The sequence below is a fragment of the Xenopus laevis genome, chromosome 8S, assembly GCF_017654675.1.
Source record: "Xenopus laevis strain J_2021 chromosome 8S, Xenopus_laevis_v10.1, whole genome shotgun sequence".
Lineage (NCBI taxonomy): Eukaryota > Metazoa > Chordata > Amphibia > Anura > Pipidae > Xenopus > Xenopus laevis.
In genome coordinates this window covers 47543806-47571150 of record NC_054386.1, presented here as the reverse complement: position 1 = coordinate 47571150, position 27345 = coordinate 47543806, and the positions used below count along the sequence as shown (strand labels likewise).

General features: G+C 34.4%; 2 protein-coding genes and 1 long non-coding RNA gene across 3 annotated transcripts; 1 reads left to right on the top strand and 2 right to left on the bottom strand.

Annotated features, from left to right (window-relative positions):
• Window positions 1-2109: 2109 nt before the first annotated feature.
• On the bottom strand, window positions 2110-5225 carry tsc22d3.S (TSC22 domain family member 3 S homeolog). The gene is given in 3 exon segments (NM_001094619.1): window positions 2110-3317; window positions 4261-4312; window positions 4949-5225. Coding segments are annotated over 3 exon segments (414 nt in total). The 5' UTR covers window positions 5071-5225; the 3' UTR covers window positions 2110-3077.
• A 2034-nt stretch (window positions 5226-7259) lies between these two features.
• On the top strand, window positions 7260-9509 carry LOC121397674. Its single transcript, XR_005963825.1, has 5 exons — window positions 7260-8237; window positions 8862-8925; window positions 9014-9147; window positions 9222-9343; window positions 9441-9509. It is a non-coding gene; the product is annotated as an uncharacterized LOC121397674 (long non-coding RNA).
• Window positions 9510-11014: 1505 nt separating this feature from the next.
• On the bottom strand, window positions 11015-14227 carry LOC121397722 (myb-related transcription factor, partner of profilin-like). The gene is made up of 4 exons (XM_041575031.1): window positions 13591-14227; window positions 12652-12768; window positions 12507-12566; window positions 11015-11613 (listed from the first exon to the last, which is right to left on the bottom strand). Exons 1-4 carry the CDS (start codon window positions 14069-14071, stop codon window positions 11177-11179), a joined length of 1095 nt encoding a protein of 364 aa, XP_041430965.1. The 5' UTR covers window positions 14072-14227; the 3' UTR covers window positions 11015-11176.
• Between the last annotated feature and the right edge of the window lie 13118 nt (window positions 14228-27345).

The window sequence follows — 27345 nt, the reverse complement described above, 5'->3', positions numbered from 1 at the left end:
CTCATAATAAGGTGTGGAATATCACGTTGGCATGGAAACACTCCTTCCAGGCTCATGTAGGTCATCTGGAATTGATGGTCACTAATGTAAGACAAAAGTTAAAGTGAGAGTAGGAAAACTTACAGCATGTATACACTGTTACTGTATATTACCCTGAGCTGAAACGGTGATGCATTTACACATGTTCCCATCAGTAGATGAAGACAATTTTACATATAATGTTATCTATATAGTCATAACAGGGTGAACCTGGAGACAGATGCTTCTTGATCTATTCTTGTACATTTGGTGCAGGCTTCTTAATTTAAAGTGTGTAATCTAGAACAGCTATAGCCTTTGCACTAAACTGCTACTGGGCTTATCTACTTTGAAGGGGATCCAGAGGAATGATGCCCTGCACAGTATCAGAATGGGGTGACAGAATGAAACTTGCTAGTAAGGTCAGAATGATTATAGTATCAGTGGAACTAATATCCTTTGGGAAGGGAGTGTGGCTGTGGAATAGCAGATAAAGTAGAGGGAGATGGTGCCTGTATAATATGGAGAGATGGTGGATATAGTAACAGTTGGATAATAGTCTCTGGGAAGGGACTGTGGCTGTGGTATAGCAGGTATAGTAGGAGAGATGGTGCCTATAGAAGTATTGGGGACAATAGTCTCTGGGAAGGGACTGTGGCTGTGGGATAGCAGGTATAGTAGGGAGAGATGGTGCCTATCATAGCTGTGGGTTAATAGTCTCTGGGAAGGAACTGTGACTGTGGGATAGCAGGTGTAATAGGGAGAAATGGTTCCTATAGTAGCAGTAAGGATAAGAGTCTCTGGGAAATGGTTTTACACTAGATCAGAGGGTAAATAAAATATCTGCTTGAACTATAGCCTGCACACACAAACACACACTTCTGTACCACAGCAGGGTAGACATAAGAGTCTATAGGTTGCAGGTTGAAGATATTTGGGGATGGGAGAAATTCATAAAACATTTTACTAACCCATAGGAATCCGCATTTTACCTTCATTATTTTCTCATCAGTGCCAGTGCCAGTTATAGATTGGTCACTATGGGTTACTACCAAAGCAAAACCTCTGCAGTTTTGTTAATTTCCTCCCTCCCTGCTCTCCTGATTATCTTGGAAAAGATCTTATGAATAAAAAAAGACAGACTGAAGGCCCCCATACACGGGCCGATAAAAGCTGCTGACAGACCGAGTCGGCAGCTTATTGGCCCATGTGTGGGGCCATCCGACGGACTTCGCCGATCAATATCTTGATCAGGCAGATTAAAAAATCCAGTCCGATCGTGGCCTCATCTATGCAAGTATGCGGTCCTGCGACCGCCCGTATCGGATCCATTATGATCCGATCGTTGGGCCCTATGGCCCATGATCGGATCAGGCCGATATCGCCCACTTCAATGTGGGACTATCGGGAGAGATCCGCTCGTTTGGTGATCTCTACGTCTATGGCAACCTTAAAGCTGAGCATTTGACTGTCAAGCAGACTCTCAAACTTGGGCCCCAGATATTACAGAACTACAACCATCGGCAAGGTAGAATCTACCTTGATCATAGATTCTATGCTTCTGAAGCTGCAGATCTGATACAGCTCAGGATCCAGGATTAAGAACTGACCCAGATACCAACACTGCCCTTTAATTAAAGTAGGCTAAAGACACAATGTAGAGTGTTTTAGCCTTTCAAATGTTATACTGATGCTTGATGGGTGATGTGCAGCTGAAGTGTACAATAGTCTTACAGTAGCAGTTACTTGGAACCAAAGGGAAAGTCCCTCAAGAAATCAAGCTCATTCTTTTTACATCAAATAAACCACATACTGTAACTACCTCAATTATGAAAAGGTGCATGTTGATGTTGCACAGTATTTTTATTATAGAAGCAGTTTGGTTTAAGCTTAGTTCCATAGGTCCTTGTAGTGTGAAACTTGAACTATATTAAACCTAACCCATGTTAACATTTTGAATACCCAATGAAATTAGCTGTTGATGGTTGCCACAAGAATGTCAGAATATATTAGTAACTATAATTAAAGTGTGTGACCATAATAATGGCTCCATTAGTAAAAGCCAATGATTTACACACAAAAAAAGCATTTGTTTATATATAAAAATTGTGTTTATTGCAGCTTTCCACTGAGTTATGTACAATCCAGAAACCTCCGACAGTAATGTTAAAAAACAGAATACATTATTCGTTCAAGCAACCCCTTTTATGGCCATTGCTGGGAGCTGTGATTCTGAAGTTATTAGGAATATTACAAAATTGTAAAGTGTCTTGTGTGAGTCTTTTAGGAAGTTTTTCCCACCATTGTGCTCTGACATAGAGACAGACAGGTACATTTCTATTTTACACATACAGAAAAACAAAAGTAAAAAAAAATAATAAAATAAAATCTTTGTAGCAGATTCCCATGTCCTCAATGAGAACATTTTGGCAAGTGCTAAATTACATACAAACTATGTAAACATATACCAACAAGCCCTGTGTGTTGTGTGGTCTAATGACACTGCCATCATCACTTGTTTGGGCATCTGTAAGCCAATGTATAACAATCTCCATTATGAAGCACTAAAGTGCCCAGACTATGCTTTGTACTGAACGGTTATTAGAGTAACTGTTCATATCCTCATTCCAGGAGGCTCACACTCTCTGCTTCCTACCATGGTACAGTCTATAAAAAACACACAGAGAGGGAGTTGTCCTCTTCAGCTTGTATTCCATGGCCAGAGAGCTCTTTCTGAAGTAGTCTCTGGTCATCTTTAGCATGTCCTGCTAGTTTCCAGGCTTTGCTTTCCAAGCCTGCTGCCAAAGTCAAGATTCATGTAGAGTAAGCTCTGTCTCTGGCTGTTACTCTTCTTAAAGAGTCCATGTCTAGCTTCTCTCACTCTTTTCTTGAAGAGGAGGCCCACGCTAGCCCCAGCACATGCCAGCTTTGGCTAGTCAACGACCTTCCAATCTGAGGTGACACTTTAAAGAGGGGGGAAAAAAAATTTTTTTCTCATATATAGACATTGATGAATAGGAAAAGTTCAGTGGCTCTGCCCATTCCAAAGACAGAGCCGCTTAGACTGCAGAGCCGGCTTTCAGAGTTGATCGATGGAAATCTAGTTTTGTCTTGGTTGGTGTTTCATCTGTTGGAAGCCGGGACTGGAACTTCTTCATTTGCTCTGGGCTTGCCAGGTTCTTGAGTAGATGATTCTCTTTCTCAAGCTGTGAGTTCTTCTTCGCCAGCTCTTTAATCTGCTCCTTCAGCACCTCGACCTCTTCGCACACAGCGTACATGAGATGATTTTTTACCAAATCCTGTAGGGCAAACATGGCAGATATTAGGGAAAGGTCACACACTGGGCAAATATAAGGCTGCAAAGGTCACATTTGTCCCTACAAAATACAGAATCCCTACTGCTGCAACTTGGGGGCACTGCAAACTAAACAGCTCTAGTTACACATTAACACTGATAAGTGAGAACTATTTATTTCAGTAGCTTATATGTAAGGTGTGGGGGGGCATGTAAATGCAAAACATACTATACTAGCCAATGCAGCATTTTAAAGATATACCTGAAGGTGTACTAGTGGTGTGTCCTAATGCACACTGCTGCCCATTCAAATACACATTAACTCCCATCACCATCTAGTCATTCTATAAGGCCCTAGTTTTTATCATCTGTTATTGAACTTAAAACAAATCCCAGCACACGGCTTATCTGTGGATGCTGGGAAATGTGGTCCACACAGGGGAAGGCTGCCCACTCCTGATTGAATTCAAAGTCCATACAAGGAAGGCATCCTTTTCTCAGCAAGTGAATAAAGGCTGCAATTTCCTTTGAAAAGAAACCAATGTCGTTATGCCTACGATGGCATTATCCACAGCTAGCACTGCAGTGCTGCTCCATCCAATGAGATCCCACCGGCCCACCTCTGCCCGTCAACAGAAGATAGCCATTGCAGTGAATGCCAGGGAGGTCCTGCACTGCCACATACTCTGAACCAGCTGTCAGTCATGCACTGCCTGATTGCCCCTGATAAAGTAACTGCTGGAGGCCACTCATTATTATTTTATCATTATAATGTCTCAAATATTTTCTAACTTGCACTGCAGATATCTGCACATACATTATGAAAACATTTACTACAATAATGATGTAAAGGAACACTTTCTGATATGCCAGTGCCCTCCCTATCTGCTATACCTGTGCCTTCTTTTCCACATGTGGGGGCATTAGGTGAGGAAAGAGATACTCACCATGGCTTGCTCAATCTTGTTGTCAATGGCAACGACACTGGCACCCGATGCACTGTGGAAAAAAAAAACGAATTGATTATAATCGTGCAAAGTAATAACACCATTAAAGACATGCATTAATTTAATGTATTACTACCGTCATACATGTATCGTAATGCATCTAGTCATCTGGTTTCCAGGTGCAACCCTGAGGAATTGTGCAGTTTAGTACAGCCCAGCATGGGTTAACCCCCCCTCCCTCCCAAAGCCCTGGTGACAAACAAGGAGGAGGAAATTGAGTCTGTTCCAGTCCAAACTGGGATTATCCTGCTCTAACCGACTGTCTCCAGGAAATGAGGATCCAGCCATAATGTAAATTCTGCCTGATAGCAAATGATCTGCACAAGCCTGGCTGTATTTACACACACACACACAGATCTGCAGATAAGTGAATGGTCACAGCCATAAGTCAAAATCTGCACATCTGTTATTATAGCAAGGAAACCCGGTGCAGCTCATCAGCACAGAAATCGTTCTGTAACTTCACAGACAAAGTCATTCTACAGCAAAATATTCCAATTTTACCTATAATATGCAACATGTTATCAATATGCAAGATATTTTTAAAAGCATATAAAAACTACTTTTCTGCCCCAAACTGTTTTTGCAAGGTATGAAGGACACAATAAAATAAGAATGCTGTATTTACCTGTTATCCAACTTTACAGACACCACATCAGCCCCCAGTAAGGAGGAAAAAAATGAAATGGAAAAATTGTGCAGCTCGTACACGGCCACCTCCATGGGGAAGTTACACATTTCTGTGCTCATGTTTGCACAATGGCTTTTCAGTATAGACCCCTAGCAAAATAAATCCTGTCCTTTAAGGGACTCCTAGAAGTGGGTGCTCTGCTGTGTATAGGGGAACACAGTCAGTGCACTTCAACTGCATGCTTCCGACTGCTGATGCAACAAACCAAAGACTGACTGCTATTTCAGACTGCCACTTCCTTAAATAGCAGCCCAGTGACATCAAATGTCGTCAGGCACTGTATGCAAATTGGGTTGACTGTGCAATTCCCCTTCCCCCTCCTGGCTAAAGCTCTCAGCTCAAAAACAAGCCCAGATTTCTGCAGGACTCTTTGTGCTGCTGATTTGCTGGAGAAATCAGCAAAAATAATAGGACTTCTGCCAGCATGCATCTTATACTGGAGGCTTTGCAGGCTTTTAAGAGAGAGAGAACAAAAATGCTGGCTTTGGGAAAGTACTGGAATGCAGAAGAGTTTTGCACATGATATTTACTCACCAATAGAGAGTGAGCATCCCTAGACATTCCTTTAAATATTACTAACCATAGCAATGATACAACTGTTAATGCATAAGTGTGCCTTTCATAACCAGTGGTAGGCACCTTGCCTATAAAAATAGCCCAGAAATATTGCCCCCCGAAACACCAAATATATAAGTCCAGATGTGTATCCGTACTCTGACTTGAACGAGTGGGTGCTTCTGCTTCATCAAAAAGTGATAAATATTAGTAATGAAGATGAGCACTCCAATGTTTCATAATTAGTGAAGATTTATTCCACTGTGCATATCACCAACGCTCAGTCCACTTTTGGACCTTTATCAGTGATATTGTGCAAGTGTTAAAATGTGGGTTTAAATACTCAATAGTCAAAAAAAGGGGGGGTGTGCTATAGTGACATCAGCATTTGCTTCCAACAATTAACCAATGACATTATATTTTCAATCAACATCTTTCACATTATAATACTTAGGGGCAAATTCACTAAGCCTCGACTGTTTTTTTACTTCGAATTCGACCTTCGATTCGAACGGTCGAGCAATCCTCCGATCAGGTGAATAGTCAAATTCGATAATCGAAGTGGACAAGTACGATTGTCAAAGGATGTATTAGTTCGCCTATTCGACTATTCGACTCGACTCGAAGGATACCTTATTTATGAAATCTTCACCCGAAGTTTTATTTGTACCCCATCTTTGACCTACCGAAGTTGATTTTGGACTTCGACATTCGAAGATGATATGGTTCGAATCGAACGATCGAAGTAACCCATCTTCGCCTATTCGATTTACTTCGATTTTTTTGCTGGTGCTCTCCACTGTTGTGGGTGTATAGTGACACCTAGGGATCACTTTATAAACTGTTAGAAACTGTTTTTTAGTTGTGGCTGCACTAGAGGTTTGGGGAATTACATTAAAATAAATACTGACACCAGAAACATGTTTGTTTTGGCATCTATCAGAATCTAAGCTAAGATTTTCAAGTATCAATGGCTTAAAACATAATTTTTGATTTATATTTTTTTACAACATCAATTCAAATATTAATTGGCCCTATCTATCCTTACGCTTCACTAAATGGTTAAATGTTTCCAAGCTGCATGGAATGCTGGGAAACACTGGCTTACTTATAAAAACCCCCCCACCAGATGCCATTTGAGTAAGAAAGTTTAAAAAAATTGAATTTTTGGTAGCCGCCATTTTGGAGGCAGAAGAGCAGGATGAGGAGCAGGAACAGCTTGTCCCTGCTAGGATCAGGCAGCTTCGTCACTTCAGGAGACCTGTACTTTGTTTGGACGAGTTGTCTGATGGTGAGGTTGTGAGGATGTTCCGCCTGAGTCGTGCCGCCATAGTGCAGGTTTATGGTCTCATCAGTGAGGCCATTGAACCTGTGACGGCACGGTCTCAGGCAGTGCCTGGGATGTGCAAGCTGCTTGCAGTTTTGCATTTCCTGGGCACTGGCAGTTTCCAGCAGGTTTCTTCACGCCTCATTGGCATGAGCCAGCCCACCTTTAGCAGGATACTAACACAAGTGCTCAGGGCACTACTGCAGCACTCGCGAAGGCTCATTTCCTTCCCCTCTACTCAGGCAGAGTGGATAAGATTAAAACAGGATTTTTTCCTAATTGGCCAATTTCCAAATTGCCTAGGAGCCATTGATTGCACTCATGTTGCGCTCACACCACCTCGCCATCAGCAGGAGCGCTACCGAAATCGTAAGCGCTCCCATTCCATCAATGTGCAGGTGGTGTGTGATTCCAACATGCGCATCATGAGTGTGAGATCTGGCTTTCCTGGAAGTGTCCATGATGCCACTATCCTGCGTCAGTCAGCTCTCCATGGCCTCTTTACCCAAGGAGAAATGCCGGACGGCTGGCTTGTGGGTAAGTTATATTTGCAATTTCATACAAAGACACTTCAAATATTATTTTAAAGGTGATATGTATGTATTTTCCAGAAATGTTGCCCTATTTTCAGTCTGGCTACAATAGATGCACTATGCATCTTGGGACCTGTAGTTTAGTTCAATCAGCTAACTTTGTTAGGGCTTTTAATTCTTGCCACCTGATTCAGTTTACAGGTGAGATGTGTTAAGTGGATGATTTCTTAATGGATCTGCACACACACAATTTTTGTGCCAGCAATGTTGTTTGGCTAACAAAAGGGGTAAAGTAAGTACCCCAACAGCAAAGAATTTGTGTGTAGATCTGTTTGTAAAGATTGTACTACTACACAATGGACATAACTACACCATTGGAATAGTCAACACAACAGACAACTGGAATCAATTACTATAATATATTTTGGTTTACATTTTTAGGAGACGCAGGATATGGACTTCTGCCTTGGTTGATGACCCCTGTGAGGTTTGCCCAAACACCTGCCCAACGTAGGTACAATCGTGCCCATCGGAAGACACGTAATATCATTGAGCGCCTCTTTGGGGTGCTCAAATCTCGCTTCCGATGCCTCTCAGTCACTGGGGGAGCTCTGCTTTATTCCCCCCAGAAGGTTTCACAAATCATCACTGTCTGTGCCATGCTGCATAATGTGGCAAGGCAGCATGGATTACCTGCAGACATTGATGATGACCTGGAACCTGAGATTGAGGGGTATGTTGCCAGACAGAGGGACAACCAACCAGAGGGAAGAAGAGTGCGTGAAAGGCTCATCCGTGCCCACTTTTAGTTGTAAGTTGAACAAACCACACAAAAATAGTTAATTTGTACTACTTAAGACTTCTCAAGGGCCAAATAGTGGTACATATTTTTTTGGGCCCTATTCCTAAGTGCTTTTTTTGTGATTGTTTGCAATCTTGTGAGTTACCTTTCAAACCATGTTTTTACAATGTAAATCTGGTCATTTGCTTAACCTTTAGCCCTCTTTCACACGAGCATTTGAAGCTGCGCTCCCCTGCGTTCTGTTTTTGTGTTTAGCCCCAGCGGAGCACAGGAGTAGACGCATTCAGTTGTTTGAAATGGGACTGTACTCCACAAACACAAGAGAAATTTGGCATGTTGCGTCTCAAACTGTACAGCCCCATTGAAAACAACTGCATGCGTCTACTCCTGCGCTCCCCTGTAATGAGGTTTAGTAATGTCATGATCTAGATCAACTCAATAATGTCTGAAACCCATTAATTCCTAGGTCAGTTGTTTGGCCTTAATATGTTTGCCTTGTCATGAGTGTTATATGTCAGGTCTTTATAACCAATCTCAATTATTAGGCCTTATATGATTGTTGGGAAATGAAATTGTTTTGAATGGATATCTGGAAAGTAAACAATTTTTGATACTTTTCTTCCAAATGAACAGCCTGCTGATGGTGATGTGCTGGCGTGCCCCTAGCAGTGAATGCTTTCCTGTAACATCTTATGCTGTAAGCAGAAAAATGATGAGATGATAAACAAATTTCCATGTGTATACACATATTCAAGAGAAAGCATTATCTGTACTTGTCATTTCAGCTTTCTGGCCTCCTACTGTGTTATGGTTGTGGTTCATGTGTGTCGTACTCTACTTTATTATCTTGGTACTTGCCCACAGAGGATACAGACATGGACACTGACTGATTGGCCACGCCTCAAACTCCGTTATTCAGGTATTTAGGAATTACTCAGGGAATTTAAAAATATATTGCTAACAACTTACCATATTATTGATGTGACTTTGCAGCCTCTCCATGTGCAAACTTTTCCTGACCCACTAAATTGGACTCAACACAACCGACAGATGATGAACTGAAAGCTGTTTGGCTCATTTGAACCTGGGTGGAGTGACCTTTCAATAAAATATCAGTAAGTGGCAGTGTTTGTTTAGCAATGACAGGCTTTTGTGTGGCTACTTAAATTAGTTTGGATTTGTGTTAATGCATTTTTCTTGTTTGATCCACAGGTATGGCTTCTTCTGTTTTCTTGCTTGAAATGACATTACCCATGTTACTATTTTGGACTAGCACCTTGTCAAAAAATAAAAAACAAACACACCCAGTAATGTTTTAGTGGCTTTACTGACACAATCTTGGTCAAAATCCAAAACAGTTGAACAACAATAAAAAGACAATATATATCAGTAGAAAGTTTGTTTCTTTGTTTTTGGAACATACAATAGTTATTTGAAAACCTTAAAATATGTACCTTAGCTGGAAGGCACAGGAGGAATTTGTTCTCAACATATATTTCAAAATATAGCAGCCCCTATAGACCACTAAAGGGCAAAAGCTTTACAAAGGTTTTACAAAGCATTTGTTGCATAACATTGCTAATGCACCCCAGGATTCATCATGGCCAACTTTACATTAAACAGTATCCAAAAATTTGGCCCTGATAAGCTTGTATCAAAAACAATAATATAACAATCAATATGATGTACAACTAACACTTGTCAATATGACAATTTGGCCAGTTGAAAATCCACAATATGAGATTAGTGCTGGCCAGGTAGAGTGTTGGACACCCAACAATGCTTGATAGTGCAAAGTAACAACCATTTGTGCCTATAAGGCATATCATACACCTAGGACTTGCTATTGAATGAGCACAGGTGGAGGAGGAGGAGGAGGAGGTAGTAGGCGTTGGCACCTATTAGGAGTGCTGGGTAGCCAAAGTAGGCCAGAGGTAGGCCACATAACTTCTTGTGCAAAGTAACAACCATTTGTGCCTATAAGGCATATCATACACCTAGGACTTGCTATTGGATGAGCACAGGTGGAGGAGGAGGAGGTAGTAGGCGTTGGCACCTATTAGGAGTGCTGGGTAGCCAAAGTAGGCCAGAGGTAGGCCACATAACTTCTTGTGCAAAGTAACAACCATTTGTGCCTATGAGGCATATCATACACCTAGGACTTGCTATTGAATGAGCACAGGTGGAGGAGGAGGAGGAGGAGGTAGTAGGCGTTGGCACCTATTAGGAGTGCTGGGTAGCCAAAGTAGGCCAGAGGTAGGCCACATAACTTCTTGTGCAAAGTAACAACCATTTGTGCCTATAAGGCATATCATACACCTAGGACTTGCTATTGAATGAGCACAGGTGGAGGAGGAGGAGGAGGAGGTAGTAGGCGTTGGCACCTATTAGGAGTGCTGGGTAGCCAAAGTAGGCCAGAGGTAGCATATGTTAACATATGTTATGTTTGAAGTAATTAGTGAAAAATACACAAGCAAAAGAGTAGTATTTCAATTCTTTGAGCCTTACATGTAACATTTTTGGCCCAAGTGAATGTTTTGGGAAACACTGCAGCATTACTATAGAAATATGTTAGAGCAAATGCACTTTGATGTTTGTAAGTGCTTTTCCAGATGTTATTGGAAAGGGTACCAATGGATGGTAGATATGGCACACCTTGGTGCTGATAACACCATAAATAGACAAATATGTTAGAGCAAATGCACTTTGATGTTTGTAAGTGCTTTTCCAGATGTTATTGGAAAGGGTGCCAATAGATCTTAAAATGGCACCCCTCAGTGAAGAAAATGCAGCATGGTCTAAAACAATGGGATGTGTTGTTTGGATGTCAGTCCCATTGCTGGGTAACGGACAAAGTCACACCTGAAGCGTGAATTGGGCGAAGTTCTTTGCCAGGATAAAATGGGCAAAGAGGCCAGTGTCAGTTTGAGAAGTGACACAGACTGGAGCTAGGGACGTTTGCGCTTATCCCCTCGGACAGGACCTTGTCCCCTTCCACGCCCCCTTCCTCTGCGCTGCTGAGGAGATGCAGGGGGTGGAGGGGGAGCAGCAGCAGGACCAGGGACTGGACCCTCAGCAGAACCCCGTGGTTGTTGAGCCACTTCCCGAATAGCCGCCACCAGGTCCTGGATGCTTCTTTGGATGGTTTGCTCCATGCTCTGGAAGGTTTGCTCCATGCTCTGCATCCCATCATGGAAGCCGGCATGGATGCGAGCAAACCATCTTCGCATCCAGAGACTGTTGCGGCGTTGCTGTTGGATGAGAAGTTGCATAAGCCCCACATACTGCCCACGTCTCTCAGCCAGTCGCTGTGGTTGCTCCTGTGGTGGTCCCCCAATTGGTGCAGCAGCAGCAGGAGCTGCAGCACCTGCTTCAGCAGCATCACCTACAACAAAAAACAAATATAAACATCGCTAAATTTATTGGACATGTGCATAACCCATAACAAAAAAACAAAGGTGGGAAAGGAAGCTCACAAAGATAATCTTAGAAGATAAATTGGTGTTGGGTGTTTCCATGTTTGGGTGTGGGGGGGGCTAAATCATTCCAATACTGGATTTGAAATGGAACATTAATGTGTATCTAGTCAAAATATATGTGTTTTTTGTTTGCCTTGTTTGTCATCAGCTGCAAGTTAAGGAGATAGTATGAGACACACAATGAGAGTGGTGATTGAACCTGGGAGAGGGGAGTGAAACTTGACAGAGGGGTGGTATAGGAGGTGGGAGCAAGAACAGAGAGGGAACCTGCAAGTGGAAAGGGAGACCCGAGAGACAGCATGGAGTGAGAAAACTACTATGAGGCATGAGGAGCCAGAGTAAATCTTGAGACGGTGGATGGCTTGGAGTGAGGGGGAGCAAGATGGACCATGTAGAAGGAAAAAGAAAAGTGTCGAGTCAACAGGTGAGAATGTAGGCTGAGCAGAGCCAATAGTCAAGGGCAGTCACAAAGACATCAGTAGGATTTTAAAGTGGGGCTGAGAGAGAGAGTGAAATAGTAGTAGCACTGTATGGTGATTTCAGGCTGACAGTCAGAATGGGGGGGGGCACAGGAAGAGGAAGGGAGAGATGCAGAGCCAGAGCAGCAGAACAATCTGATATAATTGACACTTTGGTCGCATAAGGAAATGGGCAAAATGTATATTCTATCCAAAATCTGTCTTTAACAACCTACTGCTTTTCATTAACACTGAAGAGGCACATAAGTAGGCTGCATAAGGGACTCAGTAAATGTTCTTTGCATCTTTGGGACACAGATAAATAAAGGAAGGGTTCTTACGTCTGGGGGGCACCACAGGTAGCACGGCTGGCGACTGGGAACGCCGGGGAGCTCGATGTTCTGTAATGTGAAATTGGACATTAGTAATGTTGCAAACAATTTGAGGAAGCAACTACATTGGCCACAAACACAAACATGTCTGTACCTTGAGCTTGTGGGGCTCTAGGGCTCTCTGCAGCCTCACCCTCTTCCTGGGGCTGCTGAGGATCAAGGTCCTGGTCCTGGTCACTGTCCGTGGGTTGTGGCACTGTCCGCGGTGGTGCTGCAATTGTTAAGAAAAGTGCCAAAAAAATTTGTCAGTCATAAGCTACTACAATTGTACTTGTTTATTAGGCTGATGGACAAACCTACAACATGTTTCTAAAATATTTAAGTTAGCCTTTAAAATAATAACTGAAATGTAATGGGGGAGGAAACGATATGTTTAAAGTCCAAGTGGAGTCTATCAGGGCACTGCAAGGGAGATGCTAAGGTTGAAAAGTTAAATACATGACACAAAGGCCCTGTTTGCAATGATGTGAGAAGCACAGAATGTAATAAGTGACAATACAGCTGCTGTAGGCTCTACATATGTTGCTTCACACTTTTACACACTGAAGTTAAAGGGTTTGTTAACCTTAAAGTAATGTTTTCCTCTGGTACCCAATATTCTGTTTTTTTTTATATAAGCTCTACAGTAGACGATTTTGAAAAAGTGGTTGCTAGGATGTAAATTACCATAGCAAACATATATTCCTAGAAATCACAGACTGGAATAGAATGATATGACTGTCTAAAATGATAACATAACATAGTTCAAAAGTTAACTTCAAGCTCAACAACCCTTTTAATCCACTTTATAAACATTTCTGTTCTAGTAGGGAAATGGTTAATAAACGTTTGCCTTTTTGGCAATGTTACAGCTGCACGTAATTAACTACTACAAAAACAAACAAGAATCCTGGAAACATAAAATCCTCTAATGGCAAACAGGAGCAATATTTAAGGAAAGAAGCTAAATGACAAAGGGGAAATTAGTTATTTAGGCAAATGATAAGAATGTGGATAAAAGCAGTAAGAATGTTGTGTATTAAAATGTACTTACTTCTCCAGTCTGTGTCATGTGAGCCTTCTAAACCTTCACACACCTCTCTGCCCATAATGGCCAGAAGCCGGCGTTCATAAGGCTGCAGCCTCAAAGATGGTAAAGGGCCACCGCCGGTCTTCTCGGCCTTTGCTCTCCTGGCAGCAAACTTCGCCCGCATCCAACGCTTCAGGTCACTGAAGCGCTTGTACACAGTGTTGTGATCTCTGTGTACAGCGCCTACAGCGTTGACTTTGTCCGTTACTAGCTGCCAGATTTTTTTGCGTCTGGCAGCATTGATGCAATGGGATCGACATCCAAATAACACATCCCATTGCACGATCACTTCATCAACCAGTGCTGCATTTTCTTCACTGGAAAATCTTCGCCCCATTCGCCCACTGGGGCCCTCATCGCCATCGTCCTCCTCCTCCTCCTCCTCTGGCCTCCTCTGTGAGGCCGGTGTCTCTTCCTCCTCCTCTTGCCTCCTCCTGGCGGTCATCTCTGTAGTTCCAGCCCTGGCTGAGGTGCCGGACCTGCCACGTGTCTCCGATGTTGGGGGAGACACGTGGCGTGCCCTGGGGGAGGCCCTACTTCCCCTGGCTGGGGTGCGGGACCGACCACGTGTCCCCGATGTTGGGGGGGACACGTGGCGTGCCCTGGGGGAAGCCCTACTTCCCCTGGCTGGGGTGCGGGACCGACCACGTGTCCCCGATGTTGGGGGGGACACGTGGCGTGCCCTGGGGGAAGCCCTACTTCCCCTGGCTGGGGTGCGGGACCGACCACGTGTCTCCGATGTTGGGGGAGACACATGGCGTGCCCTGGGGGAAGCCCTACTTCCCCTGGCTGGGGTGCGGGACCGACCACGTGTCCCCGATGTTGGGGGGGACACGTAGCGTGCCCTGGGGGAAGCCCTACTTCCCCTGCCTGGGGTGTAGGAACTGCCACGTGTCCCCGATGTTGGGGGAGACACGTGGCGTGCCCTGGGGGAGGCCCTACTTCCCCTGGCTGGGGTGCGGGACCGACCACGTGTCCCCGATGTTGGGGGAGACACGTGGCGTGCCCTGGGGGAAGCCCTACTTCCCCTGGCTGGGGTGCGGGACCGACCACGTGTCCCCGATGTTGGGGGGGACACGTAGCGTGCCCTGGGGGAAGCCCTACTTCCCCTGCCTGGGGTGTAGGAACTGCCACGTGTCCCCGATGTTGGGGGAGACACGTGGCGTGCCCTGGGGGAGGCCCTACTTCCCCTGGCTGGGGTGCGGGACCGACCACATGTCCCCGATGTTGGGGGGGACACGTGGCGTGCCCTGGGGGAAGCCCTACTTCCCCTGCCTGGGGTGTAGGAACTGCCACGTGTCCCCGATGTTGGGGGAGACACGTGGCGTGCCCTGGGGGAGGCCCTACTTCCCCTGGCTGGGGTGCGGGACCGACCACGTGTCTCCGATGTTGGGGGAGACACGTGGCGTGAGCTGGGGGAGCTCATTGTCCTGGCACTCCCAGACCTCTCCCCTCCCCCTCTATGGGACCCTGACAGGCTCTCCTCCTCCACCTCAGCCCAGGAACCCCTCCCTCTAACACTCCAGCCCCTGTCCCCCTCTCTCCCCCTCCTCTGGTGACTTACATCCCACGTAGTGTGGGATGCAGCCACCCTGGGCACCTCTTCAGGGCTGGAACCACATTCGCCTTCCTCCTCCTCACTCCTTCTTCTCATTTTTCAAGCAGCTGTTTGGCAACCTCCTCCACCTAGCTCATCCAAATAGCAAGTGCGCATTAAGGGCGCCAATGCACCTAAAATGGCCTCCAGAGGACTTCCTGTTTGAAAAAAATGGCAGAAAGGAAGTGGGGCATAAAAACTTCGAATCGATCGATTCGAATAGAAGTGTGGCAAAGGTTACCTTCGATCAGCTTCGACTATTCGATACGCACAAACCTTCACATCGTAGCATGGAATCGATCGATCGAACGATGGTTTCCTTCGATCGAAGACGGCCTTCGATTATCGTAGCATGCTAAATTCGATGGTCGAATATCGAAGTTTTTACTATTCGATATTCGACCCTTGATGAATCTGCCCCTTAGTGTACATTTCTTATGCTCTTGGTGGACTAGGGGGCCGATTCACTAAGGGTCGAATATCGAGGGTTAATTAACCCTCGATATTCGACTAGGAATTAAAATCCTTCGACTTCGAATATCGAAGTCGAAGGATTTAGCGCAGATAGTTTGATCGTACGATCGAAGGATAATTCCTTTGATCGAACGATAAAATCCTTCGTAACGAACGATTCGAAGGATTTTAATCCAACGATCGAAGGAATATCCTTCGATCAAAAAAAGTTAGCCAAGCCTATGGGGACCTTCCCCATAGGCTAACATTGACTTCAGTAGCTTTTAGATGGCGAACTAGGGGGTCAAAGTTTTTTTTAAAGAGACAGTACTTCGACTATCGAATGGTCGAATAGTCAAACGATTTTTAATTCGAATAGTTCGATTCAAAGTCGTAGTCGAAGGTTGAAGTAGCCCATTCGATGGTCGAAGTAGCCCAAAAAAACTTTGAAATTTTAAGTTTTTTACCTTCGAATCCTTCACTCGAAGTTAGTGAATCGGCCCCTTACTGTTGTCCCATGTGTCAAAAGTCCAGTGTTAGAATATAAGTCTAAAGTTGTGAAAGTTCATCTTGTGTGAAAATCCATTTTGTGTAGTTTTGTGCAGGGTACCTATAGAACAAAATCATAAAAAAAGTTTCATCATTTTTATATAATTTTCATTTTGACCGAAAAAATAAAAATATATCCAATCTAATGCATGTCTCTGCATGTTTATTTTCAATCTATAAGAGATAGCCTTGATACTGCATCGCTATATGATTTCCTAGCCCAGGAAACAATTCAAGATCAACTGTTCGTTTAAGCCCCTTGGGGCTACACAGTCAAGCTGATGGATCCAATACGCTTCTCTTTGTAATAACATATTATTCTGATCACCTCCCCGTATTGGATTGGATATTTGCTCTATCGGCATGCATCTGAATGATGCAGGGTCATGCCTTGTCTGTGCCCAATGCTTTGCTACTGCCTGTTGAACTATATCCTGTTTTTTAGCCTGTAATTTTGAGGCCCTTTCAGGATCCATTGCTGCCTGTATGCTAGACCTGTGCATGCCAATACGTTCCTTTAATTGCCTTATGGTTTTACCGCAATACAATAGACCACAAGGACATTTAATAATGTAAATTACCATGGAAGTTGTACAGGTCATTCTCCGGTCGGGTATTTTTTGCCCGTGTATGGATGTATAAATTCTGAGCCCAGTTTAAGACTATTACAAGTAACACAGCCTGTGCATTTGAACACTCCCATTTTTTTATATTTATTCATCGGGTCAGTAGGGCCTATTAATTCTTTCAGCTTCCTGCCCCTAGTGTAACCAAACCTAGGCCGCGTTAGCCTTCTAAGGGATGAATCATCATCAGTGGTCAGTAAGGGCCAATGTTTTAACACATTTTTTTTCACATCTTTACTATATGGATTGTACCTACTTTATAGTAGATACCGGTATCTACTTGTTCCTTCCTCCTTGGATTTTCACCTTTAAGCAGTACCTCATCCCGTTTTAAAAGGCGTGCCCATGTGATTGCCTTATCCACTAAACCCTTGGGATACCCCCTCTTTAGGAATTTATCTCCCATTTCAATAAGATCCTGCTCTCTTCTCTGGGGGTCACTTTCTATTCTGACCACTCTCAACATCTGAGATTTTGGCATTGAATCTAAAAGGTGTTTTGGATGGTGGCTGAATGTGGTAGTGCAATATGGTGTTTCTATCTGTTTTCTTAGTATAAAGGGATGTGTTTAGCATGTTTGAGCCCTTAGATATTAATATGTCCAAATATTCAATCTCTGAAATGCCAAATTTTATAGTAAGCCTTACCGGGCCCTCCTCTGAGTTCAACTCATTATGAAATGTTTATAATTGATCAACACTTCCTGTCCATACAAAAAATAGATCGCCTATAAAGCACCTATAGAACACTCCATATTTTCTAAATAGAGGGTGACCCATTATGTGCTGTTTCTCATAATCATGCATATATGCATTTGCATAAGATGGCGCAACCTTTAACCCTATGGTTGTCCCTGTGAGTTGTACATAGTAGTCATTCTCAAACCTGAAGTAATTCCTAAAATTCCTAAAAACGTATTCAATCATTGGCCCTTCAAAGTTCTCATTTTCTGACAACAATTTTCTCACAGCCTCTATACCTGCCTCATGTGGGATGCAGGTATAGAGGCTTTTTACATCCATGGTAACAAGGAGCATGCTTTGCAAAGGCAGATTAATACTCTGCATCATTTTCAAAAAATCATTTGTATCCTTTCTATAGCTGCTGATCTGTTTTATGCAGGGTTGCAGCAATGTATCTACATAATTGGCTATGCCCTCATTTAGTGAGCCATTTGAAGATATTATGGGACGACCTGGAGGTCTATGTAAATTTTTATGACCCTATATATTTATGTAACCCTAATTTGGTTACTGTCTCTATTAATCACAATTAACCCTTGACAATCCAGGGGCCCTGAGTCCCTTTTGCTTATGAAAAGGACTGGGAACTGGGATTTACAGCTCTGTGGCTCCACCTAGGGTACACTGAGGAGCAATCTCAGAGAACTTCCACTAGGACAAATAAAATACACAGTTTGCAAATGAAACAGATATAAACTTTATATAAACACAATAGTGAACTTGGGCAATCTAATACACAATGCACTCCTGCACTGGGGACACATGGGACACTACCTAACTCACTATTAGGTACCTGCCTGTTTCTCCAACACAGTCCAACACAGTAAGAATGTCAGATATGCTGAGGTCCCTTTAACTCTTTCCTTGCCAGTCCACCTTTCTTGCCCGCGACCCCTCAATCACTTTGTACCAGCCACTCGATGAGAGAATTGAAGGGCTGCTCCGCCTGGATTTGGATAGAGGCGTTATCTATCTATCTATCTATCGTCATATATCTATCTATTTATCTATCTATCCGTGTATCTATCATCTATCTATCATCTATCAATTATCTATCTATCTATCTATCTATCTATCAATCATCATCTATATCTATCTCTCTGTCTGTATACCTATCTATTATCTATCTATTTATCTCTCTGTCTATCTATCTGTCTATCTATCATCTATCTATCATCTATCAATTATCTATCTATCTATCTATCTATCTATCTATCTATCTATCATCATCTATATCTATCTGTCTCTCTGTCTGTATATCTATCTATTATCTATGTATTTATCTCTCTGTCTGTGTATCTATCTATTATCCATCTGTCTATCATCTATCTATCAATTATCTATTTATCTATCTATCTTTCTATCTGTCTGTATATCTATCTATCATCATCTATCTATCTATCTATTATCTATCTATCTATCTTTCTGTTATCTATCTATCTATCATCATCATGTATCTATCATGTATCTATCTATCTATCTATCTATCTATCTATCTATCTATCTATCTATCTATCTGTGTATCTGTGTATCTATCATCTATCTATCATCTATCAATTATCTATCTATCTATCTATCTATCTATCTATCTATCTATCATCATGTATCTATCTATCTATCTATCTATCTATCTATCTATCATCTATCTATCTATCTATTATCATCTATCATCTATCTATCTATCTATCTATCTATCTATCTATCTATCTATCTATCTATCTATCTATCTATCTATCTATCTATCTATCATCTAATCAGGGATCCCCAACCTTTTAAAATAATAAAAATACATATTTTTTTAAAAATAATAATACATAGGAAAAACAAACATATTATATATATATAATAAAATAATAATAATAATAAATAAACATAAAAAAATAAAAAATACATATGATATAAATAATAATAATAATAAAAACATATAATAATAAAATAATAATAATAATTATAATACACAATAACAATAATAATAATAATAATAATAATAAAATAATAAATTTTTTGGGTTAGATAAAATAGATAATAATAATAAATAATAATAATAATAATTATTATAATAATAAAAAATGATAATACATATATAATAATAGATAATTATAAAATAATACATTATTATATAATTTTATATATAATAAATAAAATAATAATAATACAAATATAAAAAAATAATAATTTAAATAATAAAAATATAATACAAAAATAATAATAATTTTTATTTAAAAATAACAAAATAATAATAGATAATAAAAATAATATTTAAAAAAAATAATTATAATAAATAATCACAAAATAAATTAAAAATAAAATAATAATAAAATCATTATAAAATAAAATTAAAATATAATACACAATAAAAAAATAATAAAAAATAATAAAATAATAATAATAATAATAATAAATAAATAATTATAATATAAAAATATAAAAAACAGATAATAATAATAAATATAATAATAATTATACATTATAATAATAATAAAAAAATTTTTATATAATAATAGTATAATAATAAAATTTTTTAAATAATAAAAATATAATACAAAGATAAAAATAATAAAAGATATATAATAAAATATACAAAATATTATTTAAAAATAAAAAAAATAATAAAAAAATAATACAATATAAAAAATAATAGAAATTTATAAATAATAATATAATACAATAATAAAAATAATAATTTAAAAATAAAGATAATAAATTATATATATAAACACAAAATAATAATAATAATATAATAATAAAAAAATTTTTTAATAATATAGATACACAATATATAATAATAAAAAATAATAATAATAAAATAAAAATAAAATAATTTTTAATAAAAATATAAACACAATAATAAATATATAATAAAAATAATAAAATAGATAAAATAAAATTTAAATATTTATTATAATAATAAAAATGGATAGATACATTTTATGAAATAAAATTATAAAATAAAATACATATTTTTTAAAAAATTATATATAATAATAATAGATAATAGATAATAAAATAATGAATAGATACATATATAGAAAATAATAATAATTTAATGAAATAATATAAAACAAAATAAAAAATAAAATAATTATATATAAATACACAATAATAATAATAATAAAAAATTAAAATAAAAATAAATTTTTAAAAATATAATAAAACAATAAATAAAATAATAATAATAAAAAAATATAAATAATAATAATATAATTAAAAATAATAAATAATAATAAATAAAATAATAATAAATAAAATTTAATATTAAAAATTTTAAACACAAAAATTAAAAATTTTTAAAATAATTAAAACTATGATTATAATAAAATGAAAATTATTATAAATAAAATAATAATAATTATAATAATAAAAAATAAACATAATAAATAGATAATATAAATAATAAAAAAATACATTTTAGATATAATAATAAATAATAATATTAATAAAATACATATATAAAAATAATAATAATTTTTAATATAATAGAATAATACAAATAAAAAATAATATAGATAATAAAATTTTTTTAAATATAAACCAAATAAAATAGATTTTAAAGATAATATATAATAAAAAAAATTATATAATGTTAACACAATAATTTAATAATAATAATAATATAAAAACATATTTTTAAAAAATAAAAGTAAATATAATTTAAAATAAATAATAAAAAATAAAATAAATTAATACATATATAATAGAAAAAAAATAATAATTATATATATAAAAAACAGATAATAATAAAAAATATAATAAAAATAAATTTAATAATAAAATAATGATAATACACAGATTTTAATAAAAATAAAAATAAAAATAAAGATAAAATAATTATAATATAAATAAATAAACCAATAATAAAAATTTTTTTAAAAGATAATTAATACATGATTAAAATAATAATAAAAATTTTTTATATAGAAATAATAAAAAATTTTTAATTTTTATAATAAAAATATAATACATGATATAATAATATTAATTATAATAAAATACATATATTAATAAAAATTTTTAATAGAAAATAATAATAATAAAATAATAAACATATATAAAAAAAAATAATAATATTTAAATAAAAAATTTTAATTTTAATTAATATAAAAATAAAATTATATATATAATACACAAATAATAAAATAATAAATAATTATAATAAAAAAAATTATAAAATATAAATACACAAATAATAAAAGAAATAATAATATAATAAAATATAAAATTTTTAAAATAAATTAATAAATAAAAAAAATATAATAATAATATAATAAATAATATATATAAAAATAATAATAATAATAATAATTTTTAAATTAAAATATAAAAAAATAAATAATAAAATGATAGATAAAAAAATTTATAAAATATAAATACACAATAATAAATAATAATAATAAAATAAATAATAAAAAATTTTAATTAATAATAAAACCAATAATAATAATATAATAAAAATAATAAAATAATAATAATAAAATAATACTATTTTTAATAATAAAAAATTTAATTAATTATATAAAATAATAAATATAATAATAATACATGATTATGAATATTATAAAAATAATAATAATAAAAAATAATAATAATACAAAATATAAAAATAATAAAATATTTTATAAATTAATAAACAAAATATAAAATAGAAATAAAAATTATAATAAATACACAATAGAAAAAATAATAGAAAATAAAAATTATATAAATAAAACACAAAATAAAATAATAATAAAATAATAATAAATACATAAATAATAATAATAATATAATACAAATAAAGATAATAAAATAATAATAATAATAAATAATTAAATATAATAGATATAAACACAATAAATAATAATATAATATATAAATTTTATTTATCTTCTATCTATCTATCAATCTATCTATCTATTATCTATTACTATATATCAAAATTTTTTTTTTCTATCTATCATCATCATTATCTATTTATAATAAATACATTATTAAAAAAAAATAAAAAAAAATATATGATAATAAAAAATAATAAAAATAAAAAAAACATATTATTAATAAATAATAAAAAAAATATTAAAAATAATTAATAATAATAATAATACATATATGTAATAATAATAAAATTAAAAACCCGATAAATAATAAAATAAAATTTTTATATAATAAAAAATAACAAATAAACATATAAAATAAAAATTTTATTATTATATTTTTAATTTTAAAAGATAAAAATAAAAAATAAATTTTAATTTTTTTTAAAATATTAAAATAATAAAAAATAACATTATTAAATTTTTTTAATAATATTTACATAAAATTTTATATTAATAAAAATTTTTTAAAAAAATATAATAATAGATTAAAATAAAATTTTTAAAAATATAAAATAATATAAACACCAAATAATAATAAAAAATAAAAAACATAATAAACTAAATTATAAAAAAAATAGATAATAATAATATAATAATATAAAAAAATGATATCATACATATAATAATAATAATAAAAATAATATATAATAATAATAAAAATACATACATTATATTAATATAATAAAAATTTAATTAAATAATAATAATAATCATACATGTAATAATAATATAAATAACTATAATAATAATACATATATATTATAATAATAATAATTTGATAAATAAAAACATTTTATTTTAAATAATAATAAAAATTAAAAACACAGATCTATTTCTATCATTATCTATCTATCTAATCTATCATCATTAATCATCTTATTACCCCTCTATCTATCTCTATCAATTATAATTATTTTATCTATTTTCTCTCTTCTCTATATTATCTATTATCTACTTTTACTCCTTCTTGATCTATCTATTTTTCCCTCTTCTATCATCTATCTATCATTATCATTTTTTTATCATCTATCTATCTTTTTTAAAATTATAAAATATATATAATAGTAATATAATATTTAATATAAAAAAATTTTTAAAATAATTTTTTTAATATAATCACAATAGATAATAATAAAAAAAAATATAAAACATTATATAATAATAATAAAAAATAATAATAAATAATAATAGAAAGATAATAAAACATATATTAAATAATAATAAAATAATATTTTTAAATAATAATAAAAATAAATAATAATTTTTAAAAAAATAAAATAATAAATACATATATTTTAATAATAATAAAAATAGATATATAAAATAAAAGATAAAAAATATAATCATTATATTAATAATAATAAAAAAAAATATTTTTTTAAAAAATAGATAATACATGATATAATAATAAAAAAATAATAACAACAAAACTTTTAAAATAATAATAAATAAAAAATATAATAAACATATTATATATTTTTTATTTTTATAATAAAAAACAAAAATACTATATAATAGATAAATAATAAAAGATGATTTTATGAAATAATAATAATAATAATAGAAAAAAAATAATAAAAGAAAAAGGATAATTTTTATAATAAAATAAACATTTTTTTTTTATATAAAAATAATAATACATATATATATAATATTTTAAAAATAATAAAAATAATATATACTAATAATCAGGTTTTTCCAAACTACGGGCCCCCCAAAAACCCCCCCATCCAATTTTTTAAATTTTTTTCCCACAAACCAAAAGAGGCAATCACCCACCTCCATATTTTTAAACATTCTTTCCTCTCCCCCCCTCCCCCAAAAACCCCATTTACACTTCTACACTCTAAAAAAAACCCTTTTCCTCTCCAACTCCTCCTTTTCAACTACTCTCCTTACAACCACTCTCCTTTTTAGCTTTTCCCCCCCCCCCCCTCCAAAACTAAGTACTCCACTTATTTTTATTTCCTCCCCCATTCATTTCTAATCACTAAACCATTTTTAATGTCTTTTTTAGCTTACCCTTTCTAACCCTTATCATGATCACATCATAAAATAATTTTTCCCAAAATAAATCACATCATTCCACCTTTATTTTTTCCAAACTCCAAATTTTTTGTCCCCAAAGGGAAAATATTTTAAGCCTTTTTTTTTTTCCTGTTTTTTAAATTTTTTTACATATTCTAACAAAAATAAACAATTAAAAAAATTATTATAACACAACTATTTTAACTTTCTATACAAAAAATCATCTACACAACATACCATAATTTCACATTTAATTTTCCTATCCAGCAGCTTCATATAATACTTTTAATTTTTAATCAAACAATTTTTTCTATTTCCCCCCCACACATTTTCATCTCACCCAAACTCCCTCTTTTTTAAAAAAATTTTACCCCCCCTTTAATAATCTTTGAAAAATATTTTAAAATTTCTTCATCATCTATTATCTATCTATCTATCTATCTTTATCTCTATCTCATTATCTTTATTTTTCTTTTAATTTTTTCATCATATTACATTATTTCTCTCTTAATTATCTTTATCATCATATTCTATTCTTCTTATTATTTCTAATTTTACTATATCATATCTTACTATCTTTATTATATCTTATCATTCTATCTCTTTCTCTCATTTTCTTATCTACTATTCTTATACTATACATCATCATCATTATCTATTTATCTATCATCTTTCTTCTATCTTCTATCTATCTATTATTATCACATCTCATCTCTTCTATCTATATCATTACTATTACTATTTCATATCATCATGTATCTATCATCATCTATTTATCATCTATACATTATCTATCTATCATTACATCTATTCCTTATCTATCTATCTATCTATCATCTATTATCTATCTTCATCATCTATCTATCTATATCTTATTATCTATCTATCTACATATCATCTATATTATCTATCTTTCTGTCTTATATCTTCTATTATTATTATTTATCTCTCTGTGTATAATCTTTATCATCTTCTATTTTTCTATCTATTCATTATCTATTTCTATCATTTCTCTCTTCTATCTATCTACTATCTTATCTATCTTCTATATCTATTATTTTTTATCTTTTCACATCTTATATCAATATCTATATTATCTATCTATCATCTATCTATTATCATTTACATCTCTATCATCATCTAACAATTCATCATTTATCATATCATTATCTATCTATTATCTATCTATATATCTTCTATTATTACTATCATATCTATCATATCATCTTTATCATCTATCATATCATATTATTATTATCTTATCTATTATCTATCTATCTATTATTTCTTATATATCTACTTTATTCTACTATCATCATCATATTATCTCTATCTATATCTATCATTATCTATCTATCTATCTATCATCATCATCATCATCTTTCTATTATCATCTATCTATATCATCAATCTATCTATTATCTATCTATTATCTATCTATTATCATCATCATCTCATCTGTATCTATCTATTATTTCTTCTATCTATCATTTTATCTATCATCTATCTATTATTATCTCTTTATCTTTCAATCTATCTTTCCTATCTATTTCATTATTCTATCTATCTATTATCTATCATCATATTTCTTCTATCATCTTTCTATATCTATCTATTATCTATCTATTTTCTCTCTTCTGTATATCTATTATCTATCATTTTATCTATCTATTATTATTATTATATTCTATCTTTCTATTATTATTATTTATATCATGTTATCATCATCTCTTACTATTCCATTTCTATCATCTATTATCACAATTATCTATATCTATATCATCTTCTATATCATCTTTTCTACATCATCTCATCATTATCATTATTATCTATTATCTATTTCTTTATCTATTATCTCACATATCTTATCTATCTATCTATCTATATTATCTATATATCTATCTTCTATTATCTATCTATCTTATCATCTATCTATCTACATCTCTATCTATCATCTATCATTATCTATATGTATCTATCTATCATCTATCTATATCTATCTATCTATCTGTCTGTATATCTATCTATATCTATTATCTATCTATCTATCTATTATCTATCTATTAACTATCTATCATCTTCAACATCATCATGTATCTATCTATTATCTATCTATCTATCATCATGTATCTATCTATCTATTATCTATCTATCTATCTATCATCATTTACCTATCTATCTATTATCTATATATCTATCTTTCTATCTATCTATCTATCTATCTTTCTATTATCTATCTACCATCATCATGTATCTATCTATCTATCTATCCATCATCATCCTCATGTATCTATCTATCTATTATCATCATGTATCTATCTATCTATCTATCCATCATCATCATCATTATCATCATCATCATGTATCTATCTATCATCTATCTATCTATCATCTGTCTATCTATCTATCTATCTATCTATCTATCTATTATCATCATGTATCTATCTATCTATCTATCTATCTATCCATCATCATCATCATTATCATCATCATCATCATGTATCTATCTATCATCTATCTATCTATCATCTGTCTATCTATCTATCTATCTATCTATCTATCTATCTATCTATCTATTATCATCATGTATCTATCTATCTATCTATCTATCTATCTATTATCTACATATCTATCTTCTATTATCTATCTACCATCATAATGTATCTATCTATCTATCTATCTGTGTATCTATCATCTATCTATCATCTATCAATTATCTATCTATCTATCATCAAGCTATCTGTGTATCTATCATCTATCTATCATCTATATATCTATATAGATAATATCTATCTATCATCTATCTATCTATCATCATCATCATGTATCTATCTATCTATCTATCTATCTATCTATCTATCTATCATGTA